The sequence below is a fragment of the Cherax quadricarinatus genome, chromosome 9 (genome assembly GCF_038502225.1).
Source record: "Cherax quadricarinatus isolate ZL_2023a chromosome 9, ASM3850222v1, whole genome shotgun sequence".
Taxonomy (NCBI): Eukaryota; Metazoa; Arthropoda; class Malacostraca; order Decapoda; family Parastacidae; genus Cherax; species Cherax quadricarinatus.
The window spans coordinates 45,730,366-45,748,314 of record NC_091300.1 but is presented as its reverse complement, the minus strand read 5'-3'; the positions used below and the strand labels follow the sequence as shown (position 1 = coordinate 45,748,314).

The 17,949-nt window shown below is 43.7% G+C and overlaps 1 protein-coding gene across 2 annotated transcripts in view; it reads left to right on the top strand.

Moving 5' to 3' along the window:
- Nucleotides 1-17,949, top strand: part of Nsun5 (Nop2/Sun-like domain containing protein 5) — a 140,156-nt gene that overhangs the window by 77,434 nt on the left and 44,773 nt on the right. The window contains exon 5 of one of the 2 annotated variants that reach the window (XM_070083405.1): nt 16,052-16,174. The exons of the other annotated variant lie outside the window; for it this stretch is intronic. Within the exon in view, the coding sequence (XP_069939506.1) occupies nt 16,052-16,174 (123 nt within the window). The remainder of the gene's footprint in view (nt 1-16,051; nt 16,175-17,949) is intronic. 2 annotated transcript variants of the gene reach the window in all.

Sequence of the window (17,949 nt, the reverse complement as noted above, 5' to 3'; positions counted from 1 at the left end):
GTAGGCCTACCAGCTTTCTCTCACTAGATTTGAGGGTGCTATAATTTAGGCGTACTAGTACGTCAAAAACCCTGGTGCGTAAGCCGTACTAGTACGGCCGAAACCCTGAAAGGGTTAATGCTGTGATCTTGTCATAGAACTCAAGTAGGTTTGTGACACAGGATTTCCTGTTACTGAATCCGTGCTGGTTGTCATTGATAAGCTCATTGCTTTCTAGGTGCTCCACCATTCTTCTCCTGATAATCTCCATGACTTTCCATACTATGCATGTCAGTGATACTGGTCTGTAGTTTAGTGCTGTGTGTCTGTCTCTTATTTTAAAAATTGTGACTACATTTGCTCTCTTCCATACCTCAGGGAGCTGCCCTGTTTCGATAGATGTTTTGAAGATTGTTGTTAGTGGTACACAGACTCCTTCTGCTCCCTCTCTCAGGACCCACAGAGAGATGTTATCTGGCCCCATTGGCTTTGAGGTATCTAATTCTCTTAGCAGCCTCTTCATCTTTTCCTCAGTTGTATGTATTGTGTCTAGCACTTGGTGGTGTACCCCACCCCTCCGTGTTTCAGGAATCCTTTCTATCTCCACTGTGAATACTTCTTTAAGTCTCATGTTGAACTTCTTACAATCTCTTGTTGAGCTCCTCACATACTCTTGGTCATTTCTTGTGATCTCACCTTCTCTTTTCCTCAGCCTGATTACCTGGTCCTTGACTGTTTTTCTCCAAATGTGACTGTACAACAGCTTTTGGGTCGGACTTGACTTACGCTACTGTGTCATTTTCATATTGTCGTTGGGCCTCCTTCCTTACCTGAGCATATTCATTTTTGGCTCTTTGACTTCTCTCCTTATTCTCCTGGGTCCTTTGCTTCCTATACTTCTTTCATTCTCTACCACATTTAGTTTTGGCCTCTCTGCACCTCTGGATGAACCAAGGGCTTGTTCTGGCATTCTCATTATTTCTGTTGCCCTTGGGTACAAACTTCTCTCCTCTGCTGCCGTGCATATACATGTACAGTGGACCCCCGGTTAACGATATTTTTTCATTCCAGAAGTATGTTCAGGTGCCAGTACTGACCGAATTTGTTCCCATAAGGAATATTGTGAAGTAGATTAGTCCATTTCAGACCCCCAAACATACACGTACAAACGCACTTACATAAATACACTTACATAATTGGTCGCATTGGGAGGTGATCGTTATGCGGGGGTCCACTGTATATATATTTGTGTGTGTGTGCGTGCGCGCATACGTACTCACCTAATTGTAGCCACCTAATTGTGGTTGCAGGGGTTGAGACTCAGCTCCTGGCCCCACCTCTTCACTGATCACTAGGTCCTTTCTGCTCCCTGAGCTTTGTCATACCTCATCATAAAGCTATGTATGGTCCCTGCCTCCACTACATCACTTGCTAGGCTATTCCACTTCCTGATGGCTCTATGACTGATGAAATACTTCCTAACATCCGTGTGACTCGTCTGAGTCTTCAGCTTCCAATTGTGATCTTTGTACTTTCTCTAATTTCTTGATGTGCTTGGCCAGGTGTGAGTTCCAGACTGGTGCTGCATACTCTAGTATGGGCCTGATGTACAGTGTACAGTGTCTTGAACGATTCCTTCCTAAGGTATCAGAACGCTATTCTCAGGTTTGCCAGGCGCCCATATGCTGCAGCAGTTATCTGATTGATGTGTGTGTCTGGAGACGTGCTCGGTGTTATGGTCTCCTTGAGTGAGGTTTGCAGTCTTTGTCCACCTAGCCTATACTCTGTCTGCAGTCTTCTTTACCCTTCCCCAATCTTCATGACTTTGCATTTGGCGGGGTTGAATTCGAGAAGCCAGTTGCTGGACCACATGTTCAGCGTGTCCAGGTCTCTTTGTAGTCCTGCCTGATCCTAATCTGATTTAATTCTCCTCATTAACTTCACATCATCTGTGGACAGGGACACTTCAGAGTCTGTCCCTTTCATCATGTCATTCACATATACAGGAAGGCCCCACTTATACGGCTGGTTAGGTTCCAGGCTACCGCCGTAAAGTGGAACACCTTTTTTTTCCACTTACAAATGCATATAAACACTAGATAACAAGTTTACACTAACATATATTAAGTTAGCAATAGAACCAGGCATCAAAAAACAATAAAAAAGTACAATACACACATAGTGCACTCATTACTTACCTTAAAATATTTATAGTCTTAATCTAGGGTGAGACAAGTAGTATTTATTGTAAGAAATCAAGTGTGGTATGTATGGTAGTCAGCCAGGCTACCATACCAGGCCACCCCACCCACACATACAATTCTATGATATTTAAGCATCCCAGAGCGATAAAATGTATATACAGTTCACTCATTACTTACCTTAAAATATAGGGTGAGATGAGTAGTAATTTTTTTTTTTTTTTTTTTTTTTTTTCATCAAGTTGGTCGTCTCCCACCGAGGCAGGGTGACCCAAAAAAGAAAGAAAATCCCCAAAAAGAAAATACTTTCATCATCATTCAACACTTTCACCACACTCACACATTATCACTGCTTTTGCAGAGGTGCTCAGAATACAACAGTTTAGAAGCATATACGTATAAAGATACACAACATATCCCTCCAAACTTCCATTATCCCAAACCCCTCCTTTAAAGTGCAGGCATTGTACATGTACTTCCCATTTCCAGGACTCAGGTCCGACTATATGAAAATAACCGGTTTCCCTGAATCCCTTCACTAAATATTACCCTGCTCACACTCCAACAGATCGTCAGGTCCCAAGTATCATTCGTCTCCATTCACTCCTATCTAACACGCTCATGCACGCTTGCTGGAAGTCCAAGCCCCTCGCCCACAAAACCTCCTTTACCCCCTCTTTCCAACCCTTTCGAGGACGACCCCTACCCCTCTTTCCTTCCCCTATAGATTTATATGCTTTCCATGTCATTCTACTTTGATCCATTCTCTCTAAATGACCAAACCACCTCAACAACCCCTCTTCTGCCCTCTGACTAATGCTTTTATTAACTCCACACCTTCTCCTAATTTCCACACTCCGAATTTTCTGCATAATATTTACACCACACATTGCCCTTAGACAGGACATCTCCACTGCCTCCAACCGTCTCCTCGCTGCTGCATTTACCACCCAAGCTTCACATCCATATAAGAGTGTTGGTACTACTATACTTTCATACATTCCCTTCTTTGCCTCCATAGATAACGTTTTTTGACTCCACATATACCTCAACGCACCACTCACCTTTTTTCCCTCATCAATTCTATGATTAACCTCATCCTTCATAAATCCATCCGCAGACACGTCAACTCCCAAGTATCTGAAAACATTCACTTCTTCCATACTTCTCCTCCCCAATTTGATATCCAATTTTTCTTTATCTAAATCATTTGATACCCTCATCACCTTACTCTTTTCTATGTTCACTTTCAACTTTCTACCTTTACACACATTCTCAAACTCATCCACTAACCTTTGCAATTTTTCTTTAGAATCTCCCATAAGCACAGTATCATCAGCAAAAAGTAACTGTGTCAATTCCCATTTTGAATTTGATTCCCCATAATTTAATCCCACCCCTCTCCCGAACACCCTAGCATTTACTTCTTTTACAACCCCATCTATAAATATATTAAACAACCATGGTGACATTACACATCCCTGTCTAAGACCTACTTTTACCGGGAAATATTCTCCCTCTCTTCTACACACCCTAACCTGAGCCTCACTATCCTTATAAAAGCTCTTTACAGCATTTAGTAACTTTCCACCTATTCCATAAACTTGCAACATCTGCCACATTGCTCCTCTATCCACTCTATCATATGCCTTTTGTAAATCCATAAATGCAATAAAAACTTCCCTACCTTTATCTAAATACTGTTCACATATATGCTTCAATGTAAACACTTGATCTACACATCCCCTACCCACTCTGAAGCCTCCTTGCTCATCCGCAATTCTACATTCTGTCTTACCTCTAATTCTTTCAATTATAACTCTACCGTATACTTTTCCTGGTATACTCAGTAAACTTATTCCTCTATAATTTTTACAATCTCTTTTGTCCCCTTTCCCTTTATATAAAGGGACTATACATGCTCTCTGCCAATCCCTAGGTACCTTCCCCTCTTTCATACATTTATTAAACAAAAGTTCCAACCACTCCAACACTATATCCCCCCCTGCTTTTAACATTTCTGTCATGATCCCATCAGTTCCAGCTGCTTTACCCCCTTTCATTCTACGTAATGCCTCACGTACCTCCACCACACTTACATTCTGCTCTTCTTCACTCCTAAAAGATGGTATACCTCCCTGGCCAGTGCATGAAATTACCGCCTCCCTTTCTTCCTCAACATTTAAAAGTTCCTCAAAATATTCTCGCCATCTACCTAATACCTCCCTCTCCCCATCTACTAACTCCCCTACTCTGTTTTTAACGGACAAATCCATACTTTCCCTAGGCTTTCTTAACTTGTTTAACTCACTCCAAAATTTTTTCTTATTTTCATTAAAATTTCTTGACAGTGCCTCTCCCACTCTTTCATCTGCTCTCCTTTTGCACTCTCTCACCACTCTCCTCACCTTTCTTTTACTCTCCATATACTCTGCTCGTCTTATAACACTTCTGCTTTGTAAAAACCTCTCGTAAGCTACCTTTTTCTCTTTTATCACACCCTTTACTTCATCATTCCACCAATCACTCCTCTTTCCTCCTGCCTCCTCCTGCCTCCTGTGGTATGTGTGGTAGTCAGCCGGGCTACCATACCAGGCCAACCCACCTACACATAATATTCTATTACATTTAAGCATCCCAGAGCGATAAAATGTATATACAGTTCACTCATTACTTACCTTAAAATATTTGTAGTCTTAATGTAGTGTCAGGAGTAAGTAAATGAGATAAAACGAATAAATGAGAGAGAGAAAGAATGAGTGCATGAGAGAGGACAGGCGCAGAGTTATGTAAACAAACCAGGCGAAGGTAAGTTTTGTAAACGAAGTGTACACGTCTGGTTTGTGTACAAGTTACATTGTGTACAGGTTGTCTCTACATTGATACGGTAGAATAAATAAAGAAGAACACTCCCATTCTCATGTAACATCATTTTGAGAAGAAATGATGCTCTGAGTGAAGGCAATGGAAATAAGTCACTCTGACTTTTTTTGGGTTATCCTAGGTTCTCTACACATATGTTGTTATGTATGATAATCTATGTAACTGTATTTGTGTATACCTGAATAAACTTACTTACATACATACGAAAGGAATAATTTTCTACAGTTACCCCCAGTAACACATTTTCTCTTATGTTAGATTAGAGAAAATGTTATTCTTGGCATCACTTGTACAAGTTATCTGGCTACCACATCTCATATTTATGTTTATTTATTCTATTGTAGGGTGTATTTATCATCTTTTTATGTTATGTATCGTGTTTATTATATAATTTTGAAAAAAATATCATGGATGGATTAATGAAAATGTGTATATTAACGTAATATACAACATTTAATGAGACTCGGTGATTATTATTATTATTATTAGTATTTCTAATATGGCGTCACTTGTGCAAGTCGTCTGCTACCACATCTCATATTTATGTTTATTTATTCTATTGTGGGGTGTATTTATCATCTTTTTATGTTATGTATCATGTTTATTATATAATTTTGAAAAAAATATCATAGATGGATTAATGAAAATGTGTATTTAACGTAATATACGACATTTAAATGAGACTTGATGATTATTATTATCATTACTAATATGACGTCTGGAGACATAAGACACTCTTACTGATTTTAATGTGTACCTGCATGCCAGCACAGTATGTAAGTTTATTTAAGTACAGGTATACATAAGTATAATTATCAGAGTATATATAAAATATGAAATAACTTTTAAAAACATTTGAAATTTTGGAGTTTCCAGACAAAATGGAGAGACTTAGTGCTTACTGAGCTCACGAAGAATGTAAACAAACAAGGTGGGGCGCGGTGACCGTATTAGAAAGTCAGGTGGGGGGAGCCGTATAGCGAGTTTTGGTCATAATTTGAAATGACCGTATTAGTGGAACGCCGTAAAGTGAAACGCCGTAAAGCGGGGCCCTGCTGTACCAAAAATAGCACTGGTCCTAGGACTGATCCCTGTGGCTCTCCGCTCGTTACAGGCGCCGTGCGTGCAAGGGTGTGCGTGTGTGTGTGCATGCATGTTTGCAGGGGTGTACGTGTGTACGTGCTTGCACACACATGTGCCCTCACCTAATTATGGTTACAGGGGTCGAGTCATAGCTCCTGGCCCTGCTTCTTCACTGGTCACTACTAGGTCCACTCTCTCCTTGCTCCATGAGCGTTAGCATACCTCTTCTTGAAGCTATACGTATATGGATTCTGCCTCCATTATATCACTCTCTGGACTATTCCACTTCCTGACAACTCTGTGACTGAAGAAATACTTCCTAACATCCCTATGACTCATCTGAGTCTTCAGCTTACAGTTGTGCCCTTTGTTTCTGTATCCCATCTCTGAAACATCCTGTTGCTATCCACCTTGTCAATTCCTCTCAGTATTTTATATGTCATTATCATGTCCACCCTGTCCCTCCTGTCATCCAATTGTCAGGTCGATTTCCCCAAACCCTTAACCTCCTTACATACTTCTCAGTCGTTTCCTGTGAACTCTCCTCCTTACTTCCTCCCTTAACCCTTTTCCCTTAACCTCCTCAAATACGTTTCCTGTAAACTCCACTTCTGGAGCTCACAGGACCTTGACTGTTGTTTTCCTCCTGATGTGGCTGTACAACAGCTTTGAGTACAACTTGGCTTTTGTTGCTACGTCATTTTTGTATTGCTGCTGGGCCTCTCTCCTTATCTGTGCACATTCGTTTCTGGCTTTTTGACTGATCTCTTTATTTTCCTGGGTCCTTTGTCTTTTATATTTTTTCCACTCTATAGTGCACTTAGTTTTAGCCTCTCTACACCTTTGGGTGAACCAAGAGCTCATTCTGGTCCTCACATTATTTCTGTTGCCCTTGGGTACAGACCTCTCCTCTGCCTCCTTCCATTTCATCTCCACGTATTCCATCATTTCATTTACTGATTTTCCCACCAGTTCTTTTTCCCACTGAACCTCATGCAGCAAATTCCTCATGCCTGTGTAGTCTCCTCTTTTGTAGTTTGGCTTTTCTCGTCCTACTCTTTCTGTTCCGCTCTGCACTTGTAACTACTATATATTCAAAACTCATGACCACGTGATCACTAGCATGTGTGTGCATGCGCGCATGCATACTTACCTGTTTGTGGTTGGGTCAAGTCACAGCTCCTGGTCCTGTCTCATCACTGGTTGCTACTAGGTCCACTCACTCCCTGCTCCATGAGTTTTATCGTATCTCTTCTTAAAGCCTTTTAAGGATCTTGCCTCCACTACATCACTCCAGATTGTTCCACTTCCTGACAACTCTGTGATTGAAGAACTACTTCCTAAACTTTCCTGTGACTCATTGGAGTCTTCAACTTCCAGTTGTGATCCCTTGTTCCTGTGTCCCATCTCTGAAACATCTTGTCCCTATCCACCCTGTCAATTCCTCTGAGTATTTTGTTATCATGTCCTCCCTATCCCTCCTGTCCTCCAGTGTCATCAGGTTGACTTCTCTTAACCTCTCCTTGTAGGACATACTCCTTAGCTCTGGGACTAGTCTTGTTGCCAACCTTTGCACTTTCTCTAATTTCTTGACGTGCTTGACCAGGTGTGAGTTCCCTACTGGTGCTGCATACTCCGGTAAGGGGCCTGACATAAATGGTGCGCAGAGTCTTGAATGATTCCTTACTAAGGCGTCGAAATGCTTTTCTTGGGATTGCCAGGCCCCCATATGCTGCAGCAGTTATTTGGTTGATGTGCGCCTCAGAAGATGTGTTCGGTATTATGCTCACCCCAAGATCCTTTTCCTTGAGTGAGGTTTGCAGTCGTTGGCCCCCTAGCCTATACTCTCTCTGTGGTCTTCTTTAACTTTCCACAATCTCCATGGCCTTACATTTGGTGGGTTAAACTCCAGGAGCCAATTGCTGCATCAGGCTTGGAGCCTATCTCGATCTCTTTGTAGTCCTGTCTGATTCCCATCCAATTTAATTCTCTGCATTAGCTTCACATAGTCTGCCAACAGGAACACCTCTCAATCTATTCCTTCTGTCACATTATCCACATATACCAGAAACAGCACCGGTCCTAGGACTAACGCTTGTGGAACCCTGCTCATCACAGGCGCCCGCTCTGACACCTTGTCATGTACCATGGCTTCTTTCCTTCCTGTCAGGTATTCTCTGTTCCACTACAGTGCCACATGTGTGTTCTTGTTAGTGCTTGTGCACTCTCTCTCTCTCTCTCTCTCTCTCTTCTCTCTCACCCTCTCTCCTCTCTCACCCTCTCTCCTCTCTCTCCCTCTTCTCTCTCACCCTCTCTCCTCTCTCTCCTCTCTGTCTTCTACTCTTCTTTCTTTACTCTTTCTCTCTCTCTATTCTCTTTCTTCTCCTTTTCTCTTTCTTCTCTCTTCTCTTTCTTCTCTCTTTTCTCTCTCTCCTCTCTCTCCTCTCTCTCTTTTCACTTTTTTCTTTTCCACAGGGTTTAACAAGGTTAGGTTAAAAATTCCTAACTTGATTGTCATCCTAAGAGCTGTTACCTACATCAGCTCATGTAAAAGCTCTTTTTTATTGTTATGAGACATACAGGTAGGGAACAGGATGAGGTTGGAGCCATCTGTGGGCCAGCAATTTCGTTTGGTCAACTGTCTTCATTTCGTTGATGTCATAATGCTGTATGAACATATTCCAGGCTCGAGTCATCCTGGGAATAAATGATATCAGATGAAGTGATGTTTTGGAGAGGGTTACAGTCAGAGTGAAGTTGCTGCTTGCTGCCCGTCTTGTTGTGTAGAAGCTCACTTCTCGCTGTCCTCGGAGTGGAGCCAAGTGTGGTACTTTGACAATGTTGGCTTTGTACATGACAGTAAGGCTGCCTACATCTCTCCTGTGTTGAAGGCTCTACTGAAATGACAGATCTGTCCACGCCGAGTCCAGGCGAGAGATGAGGCATCTTGCTCTGTTCTCTACTCTATCAAGAAGCTGCAGATAAGATGGGCAGACAGTTCAAGAAAGTGGAGCACACTCAAGGTGTGTGCATACTTGTGCCTCATACAGAATCTCGCAACCTCTACTGTCAAGCAGATGCGAGATACAATGAAGTGCTGTTAGCTTCCTGGCTGCCTTGTTTGCCAGGTTTACAATGTGTTTCTTCATGGTTAGTTTGGAGTCGAATTTCACCCCAAAAATATCAACTTCGTCCCTAGGTACCAACACTTTCTCATTCATTCTTACTACTGCTCCAGCATTACCATCATAGTGCCTGGAGACCTTCATCACTTGTTTTCTCAAGAGCAAATGTTACCTGCCATCAGTTTCCTCAGGCTGATATAACTCTTTGCTGGTGATTGATGTAGCTTAGAGCAGCTAGCATTTCCTCTCTTAGATAAGTAAATATAAGAGTACAGTCTCTCTCTCTCTCTCTCTCTCTCTCTCTCTCTCTCTCTCTCTCTCTCTCTCTCTCTCTCTCTCTCTCTCTCTCTGTCTCTCTCTGTCTCTCTCTGTCTCTCTCTCTGTCTCTCTCTCTCTCTCTCTCTCTCTCTCTCTCTCTCTCTCTCTCTCTCTCTGTCTCTCTCTCTCTGTCTCTCTGTCTCTCTCTCTCTCTCTCTCTCTCTCTCTCTCTCTCTCTCTCTGTCTCTCTGTCTCTGTCTCTCTCTCTCTCTCTGTCTCTGTCTCTCTCTCTGTCTCTCTCTCTCTCTCTCTCTCTCTCTCTCTCTCTCTCTCTCTCTCTCTCTCTCTCTCTCTCTCTCTCTCTCTCTCTCTCTCTCTCTCTCTCTCTCTCTCTCTCTCTCTCTCTCTCTCTCTCTGTCTCTCTCTCTGTCTCTGTGTCTCTCTGTCTCTCTGTCTCTCTGTCTCTGTGTCTCTCTGTCTGTCTGTGTCTCTCTGTCTGTCTGTCTCTCTCTCTCTCTCTCTCTCTCTCTCTCTCTCTCTCTCTCTCTCTCTCTCTCTCTCTCTCTCTCTCTCTCACAAGGTTAAGGATCCCTAGCTTTATTGACAAGCTATTTACAGGTTAAGGATTCCTAACTTTATTGGCAAGCTAAGAGCTGTTACCTACATCAGCTCATTTGAAAGCATTTTTATTGTTATGAGACATACAAGTAGGGAGCAAGATGAAGTTGGAGCCATCTGTGGGCCAGCATTTTCATTTGATCAACTGACTTTATCTCGTTGATATTATTATGCTGTACGAATGTGTTCCATACTCGAGTCATCCTGGGTATATATGATCTCAGATGGAGTGATGTTCTGGAGAATGGTACAGCCAGAGTGAAATTGCTGCTTTCTGCCTATCTTGTGGCATAAAAGCTTGTTTCACGCTGTCCTCGAAGTGGATCCAAGTGTGGTACTTTGACAAGATTGGCCTTGTACATAACAGTAAGGTCACCCACATCCCTCCTGTGTTGAAGGCTCTGCTGAAATGACAGATCTATCCAGGATTGGTCCAGGTGAGAGATGAGACGTCTTGCTCTGTTCTCTACTCTGTCAAGCAGTCGCAGATGAGAGGGGAGGCAGGCAAACCAAGAGAGTGGAGCATACTCAAGATGTGAGTGTACTTGTGCCTCATACAGAATCTTGCAACCCCTACTGTCAAGCAGATGCGAGATACGGCGAAGTGCTGTAAGCTTCCTGGCTGCCTTGTTTGCAAGATTTACAACATGGTTCTTCATGGTCAGTTTGGAGTCAAATTTCACCTCAAGGATATCAACTTCTTCCCCAGGTGCCAACACCCTCCCATTCATCCTTACTACTGCACCAGCATTACCATCATGGTGCCTAGAGACCATCATCATTTGCATTTTCTCAGGTGCAAATGTTACTTGCCATCTATTTTCCCAAGCTGATATAGCTCTTAGTTGGTGATTGATGTAGCTTAGAGCAGCTGGCATTTCTTCTCTTGGATAAGTGAATGTCATTGTACAGTCGTCTGCATATGCATGGGATTCTGGGATGAGATGAAGGAGGTCATTGAAGTAGACATTCCATAACAATGGTCCCAGCACGCTTCCTTGTGGAACACTTGCCCCAATAGGATGTCTTGCTGATTCCGTTCCATTTAGAACTACCCTTAGAGATCTACCATGAAGGTAATCACTGAGGAGACATAACATAGAGCCTGCAATTCCCAGTCCTTGAAGTTTGGCTAAAAGGCCCTGATGCCACACCTGGTCGAAAGTACCAGCGATGTCCAGTGCTACCACACAGCTGACTGGATTCTTCCAGTGACTGGTGCCACTTAGTGGAGAGGTTTAACAACAGATCAGCAGCAGAGTAACCTTTCCTGAAGCCATATTGATGGTCACAAAGTAGTGAGTGGTACTCAAAAAACTCTTGACATTTGTCCTGAGATTATTGTCTCAAGGATCTTACCAGTGATTGACAGGAGTGACACTGGTCTGTAGTTGCTGATTTCTGCTCTGCTCTTCTTTTTGTGAACAGGGACTACATTTGCCTCTTTCCACAGAGAGGGCCATTTACACTGTACTAGGCAGTGCTTAAAGATGTGAGGTAGAGGTGCTGCTAGCTGGTGTGCACATCATCTCAGCAATCTTGGGCTCAATTTGTCTGGGCCCACAACCTTTTCTTGTTCAAGTAATTTAAGAAGGAAATGCACCTCCTCCTGCCTTATTGTCACTACTGACAGTTTTGACACAGTTCTTGCAGCTAGCCAAGGAGGGACCCTTGCTGGATCAGGAACTCGCATTTTGGTAGCAAAGTGTTCGGCAAAGAGGTCCGCCTTCTCTTGACTACTAGTAGAGGTGGTCCCATCCTGTCGATTTAGAGGTGGAATGAGTTCATCAGGCAGATAACCTTGTCTGTCCTTGACCAGGGACCACCAGGTTTTGGAGCCTACCCTACCTGAGGCTAGCTTTCTTTTTGTGTCCACCTCCCATTTAGCAGTGGCCCACTTTTGAATGTCACCCATATGCCTACAGGCTTGCCTGTGCAAGTTCCTGTTATAGGTGGTAGGATGTCTCTTATACTTTCGCCATGCTTTGTACTTAGCGGTAGCAGCCTCTCTAGAACGAAAGCCAAACCAAGGCTGATCTGTAGGCTTCGTCACATATTGCCGGTGAGAAATGTGTTTTTGTTGTAGACTAAGGATTTGTCCAGTGAAGGCTTTCACTTTGTTGTCAACATCCCCTTGGAGAAGAGCATTCTAATGGGTGGTGGCAAGCTCAGAGCAAAGGGCTCACCAGTGACCATTTTCCCATAGCCAGGTTGTGCGTGTGGACTCCTCACCTTGTTCTGTTGGGATCTTAAGTGTCGTAAAATCAGCCTTGTGGTCAGATGATCCAACGTAGCTGAGGGGTTGACAAGTGACTATACCTTCTGCCAGATCACTCGCTACTGGGTCAAGGGAGGAGCCAGAGAAGTGAGTAGGAAAATCAACTAAGTTTCTCATGTCAAATACTGCAAGAAGGTCATCAAAGTCCCTCTGTATAAGATGTTGGTTGACAGTTGTGTTGTAGCAGAATGGAGTCCATATTTTTCATTAGGAAGTTGATGGGGTCTGCATGTTGCCACTGAGGTCTGTACATTGCACATGTTAGTACAGAGGTACTAGTGTTTATGCATAGCTTGAAGAACATCATTTCAAAATGAGTAGGGATGGCAACATCAATGTGCTGGGCATGTACACTATTAGAGAAGCACACAGCAACACCTCCTCCTTGCCCTTGCCTGTCTCTTCTCATCCATGAGGTGTAGCCAGCAGTTCTTGCAAAATTTTCTGGAGTCCTGTCGTCCAAAAATGTTTCACCTTGATAATAGACTCAAATTTCATACACATATACAACAAATTTCTAAGAAAATTTCCAAGACTGTAGGCATACTATCGAAGATACGGTACTATGTTCCACAGTCAGCCCTCCTGGCCCTATATCACTCTCTTATTTACCCCTATCTCACCTATGGAATTTGTGCATGGGGCTCAACAACAATTAACCATCTCAGACCACTAATTACCCAACAAAAGGCTGCAGTTAGAATGATAACAAATTCTCACTACAGGCAGCACACTCCACCAATATTCAATACACTAAACCTACTCACCATACAAAACATCCATACTTATTACTGCACCTATTACATACATAGAACACTTAACTCTGATATTAACTCTCCCTCAAACATCTCCTTGCCAACCTCAACAGAACACATGACCATAACACAAGGCACAGATCACTCTTTGATGTTCCTCGTGTCCATCTCACACTATGCAAAAACTCAATGCACGTAAAAGGCCCTAAAATCTGGAATTCATTACCTGTAAATATAAAAGAAACACTACCTGTTTATAAATTCAAGTCTCTTCTCAAAGATCACTTACTCACCCAAAACCAAATAAATACTGAATAACTGAACCTTATAAATTGTATATCTTAAATGTTTCTCACAATTATATCACATAGTGGAGATGTCATGTCTGAGGGCAATGTGTGGTGTGAATATAATGCAGAGAATTCGTAGTTTGGAAGTTAGGAGGAGGTGCGGGATTACCAAAACTGTTGTCCAGAGGGCTGAGGAAGGGTTGTTGAGGTGGTTCGGACATGTAGAGAGAATGGAGCGAAACAGAATGACTTCAAGAGTGTATCAGTCTGTAGTGGAAGGAAGGCAGGGGTAGGGGTCGCCTAGGAAAGGTTGGAGGAGGGGGTAAAGGAGGTTTTTGTGTGCGAGGGGCTTGGACTTCCAGGAGGCATGCATGAGCGTGTTTGATAGGAGTGAATGGAGACAAATGGTTTTTTAATACTTGACGTGCTGTTGGAGTGTGAGCAAAGTAACATTTATGAAGGGATTCAGGGAAACCAGCAGGCGGACTTGAGTCCTGGAGATGGGAAGTACAGTGCCTGCACTCTGAAGGAGTGTTAATGTTGCAGTTTAAAAACTGTAGTGTAAAGCACCCTTCTGGCAAGACAGTGATTGAGTGAATGATGGTGAAAGTTTTTCTTTTTTGAGGGCCACCCTGCCTTGGGTAGGGAATCGGCCAGTGTGATAATATGTTAAACCTAAAACCCAATCTAACTTTATTATTTTTTAAATACACTACCTAACAGAATACTCCATACGACTGAATGTACAACAATGCATGCAACCATATGACCTGTCTTTGTAATACTCATTTGTGCTTTATAGTTATCTGTTTACAATAATGTATTATCACTGATTTCATCATTGCTTAGTTAATTTTAAGCCAGCCCGAAATGCTATGCATAGTATAAGTGGCTTTGGCATGCTGCTCTTATCTGTATTTTTTTGTACCTCTGTATGTATGCTCAAATTGTAAATAAATAAATAAATAAATAAATAAATAAATAAATCAATCATGGGCCAATAGGCCTTCGGCAGTGTTCCTCCATTCTTATGTTCTTATGTCGGGACGTTGAGTCTTCACAAAACTATGTGTAAGCTCCCCAACATTAGTAATGAAACCTCTAATGTTGGCCGACAGGAAGCTGACACACACACACACGCGCGCACATGCACACGCACACACTCTCCCTCTCTCCCTCCCTCCCTCTCTCCCTCCCTCCCTCCCTCCCTCCCTCCCTCCCTCCCTCTCTCCCTCTCTCCCTCTCTCCCTCTCCCTCTCCCCTCTCTCCTCTCCCTCTCTCCCTCCCCTCTCACCCTCTCACCCTCACCCTCTCTTCTCTCCCTCTCCTCTCTCTCCCCTCTCTCTCTCTCTCTCTCTCTCCTCTCTCTCCCCTCTCCCCTCTCTCTCTCTCCCTCCCTCTCCCCTCCCCTCCTCCTCCCCTCCCTCCCTCCCCCGCCCCCTCCTCCCTCCGTCCCTCCTCTCTCCGGGTCCCTCCCTCCATCCCCTCCCTCCCTCCTCCGCCCCTCCCTCCGCCCTCCGCCCCTCCCCTCCCTCCGCCCCTCCCCCTCCCTCCGCCCCCTCCCTCCGCCCCTCCCTCCTCCCTCCCCTCCCCTCCTCCCTCCGCCTCCCTCCCCTCCTCCCGCCCTCCCCTCTCCCTCTCCCTCCTCCTCTCCCCTCTCCTCTCTCTCCTCCTCCTCTCCCTCTCACCTCTCTCCCTCTCACCTCTCTCCTCCCTCCCCTCTCTCCTCTCCCCCTCCCCTCTCCCTCTCTCTCTCTCTCCCTCCTCTCCTCTCTCCCTCTCTCCTCTCTCCTCACCTCCTCTCCTCTCCTCCTCCCTCCTCTCCCTCCTTTCTCCCCTCTCTCCCCTCCTCCCTCTCTCTCGCTCTCTCTCCCTCTCCCTCCCTCTCTCTCCCTCTCTCCCTCTCCCTCTCTCTCTCTCTCTCTCTCTCTCTCTCTCTCTCTCTCCATCTTCCTCCCTCTCTCTCTCTCTCTCTCTCTCTCTCTCTCTCTCTCTCTCCTCTCTCTCTCTCTCTCTCTCTCTCTCTCCCTCTCTCTCTCCCCTCTCCCTCTCTCTCTCCCTCTCTCTCCCTCTCTCTCCTCTCTCTCTCTCTCCCCTCTCTCTCCTCTCTCCCTCTCTCTCTCTCTCTCTCTCTCTCTCTCTCTCTCTCTCTCTCTCTCTCTCTCTCTCTCTCTCTCTCATGCACACACTGCAGGTGCTGTGACTCAACCCCTGCTACAGCACATAGGTGAGTACACAAACCTGAGTCAACAGTGGCATTTCTCCAGGTTGTAGAAATCTATAAACAGAAATATTACCATGGCCCAGTCAGTTTCATGGGGTCATCTTTGGGACAAAATGTTATTGGTGTTATAACCAACGCATGATTATTAGAAATGAAGTTGAAGCCTTGTACTCACCTCGCTCATATGTGGTTCAGGGGTTGAGCTGCAGCTCTTGGTCCCACCTCTTCACTGGTTGCTACCTGTGTGTGTGCACGCGCTCGTGTTTGTGTGCATGTGCGTGCACGCATATGAGTGAGTGCATGTGTGTTTGGGTGTTTGTTTATTTGTTTAAAAAAGTTGCTGTACTGTAATTTCAGGAGCTAGGAGAGTCGACCTACCTGAGAGATTATCATGTAGATGAGTTGTTGATATTCCCACCTAAGACACCTTTCTGGGACAACTTTCTCTATACCAACAATGATATTATACTGCAAGACAAGGTAATGTGATGCTGGGTTGAACCTTATCCACACAGTTTGTTTACTATATCATTGCATAGTGTTGTATATTTATATATTGCTAACAATAATCATGTACGTATTTTATTTTGTAATAAATATACAGTGGTACTCCAAGTTTCGGCCATAATTCGTTCCAGAAGGCTGTTCGAGTGCCGTTACTGAACGAATTTGTTCCCATAAAGAACAATGTAAATTAGATTAGTCCATTTCAGACCCCCAAAAATACACTTACATAATTTTTTGAGTTGGGAGCTGTACGAAACTCGGGGTACCACTGTATATACTTTCACCAACACTCAGTCCTTTACTGTCTTGCCAGAGGGACACCAATACTACAGTACAAATCTGCAGATACCCCCATCAGAGTGCAGGCACTGTACTTCACATCTCTAGGGCTCAAGTCCAGCTAACTGGTTTCCCTGACACCCTTCATAAATATTACCTTGATCACACTCCAACAGCATGTCAAGTCATAAAAATCACTTGCCTCCACTCATTCCTATCTAACACATTCACACATGCCAGTTGGAAGACCAAGCTTCTTGCATACAAAACCTTTACCCCATTCCTCCAACCTTTCCTAGAATGATGTTATGGGCACATTACAGAGTATACAGTAGACCGTCATCTAACACGGTAGTTACATTCCTGAAAATGTCAAGCTAGGTAAAACCGTATTAGATGAACTGAACAACTTGTGGGAAAAATAGTGTTACATTCCTGAGAGCCCCAAAAAAGCCAAACAGCTTATTTTTAGGCCTCCACCTCTTACAAAAATTAAAGTGAATATGTAATTGTAGTTCATTGTTGTGATGTATTATGTTTTTTTTACTGCTTAAGACTACAAATATAACAGAAATAATAGTATTTCTTACCTTAAATTGTGGGTGCTGGTGTTTGTGGATGATTGTGAAGAGAGTGGAGAGTTATGTTGTGGTCCTACTGGGCTGAGGTGGATGGTAGAGGTTCTGGTACTGAAGTTGATGGTTGTACTGGAGTGTCAAACTTTAAGTTATTCAGTCAGTCAAGTCATTCAGTCAGTCGAGTCATTCAATCAGCCATTCAGGTCAGTAAGTCAAGTCATTCAGTCAGTCAAGTCATTCAGTAAGTCAGTCAAGTCATTCAGTCAGTCAAGTCATTCAGTAAGTCAGTCAAGTCATTCAGTCAGGTCAGTCAGTAAGTCAGTCAGTCGAGTCATTCAGTCAGTCGGGGGGTGGCAGGGGATGGCGGGAGGTCTCCCCCGCTGATCCACAACAAGGCGGCCGCTTAAGGAAAAGGGAATTTTTTTTTCCTTCCTTCAAACTGAACCGTGTTAACCCGTAAACGGTCCAAACGTATATATACATTCTTACCACTAGTGCCCCGAACGTATATAAACGTTTTATTTTTCCTGCCTTCAAATATGGCATGATTGGCCTGAGATGCCTTGTCAGCATAGAATGGGTCTTGACACTCAGTGTGCACTGTATTAAAAAATCTGGGACCACTTAGTACCTTGTGGGAGCACCAGTTCAAATGAGCACCCGCTAGAGCAAACAGCGCAGCAAACACCTGGGATTCACTGATTTCATGTAGTATTAACTCTCCCATTTTAAGAGGAAAGTGATGTTGACCCCGAGTTTAGTGGCTTTGAGGTGGATGTAGCCATAAGTGGTCGAGGATATATCAAAAAACCTCGATAATATCCCATTTGCAACATTTGTGCAACACCCTTTCAGAATATCTTATAACCTATGCCCTAAGTAAAGAGAAAC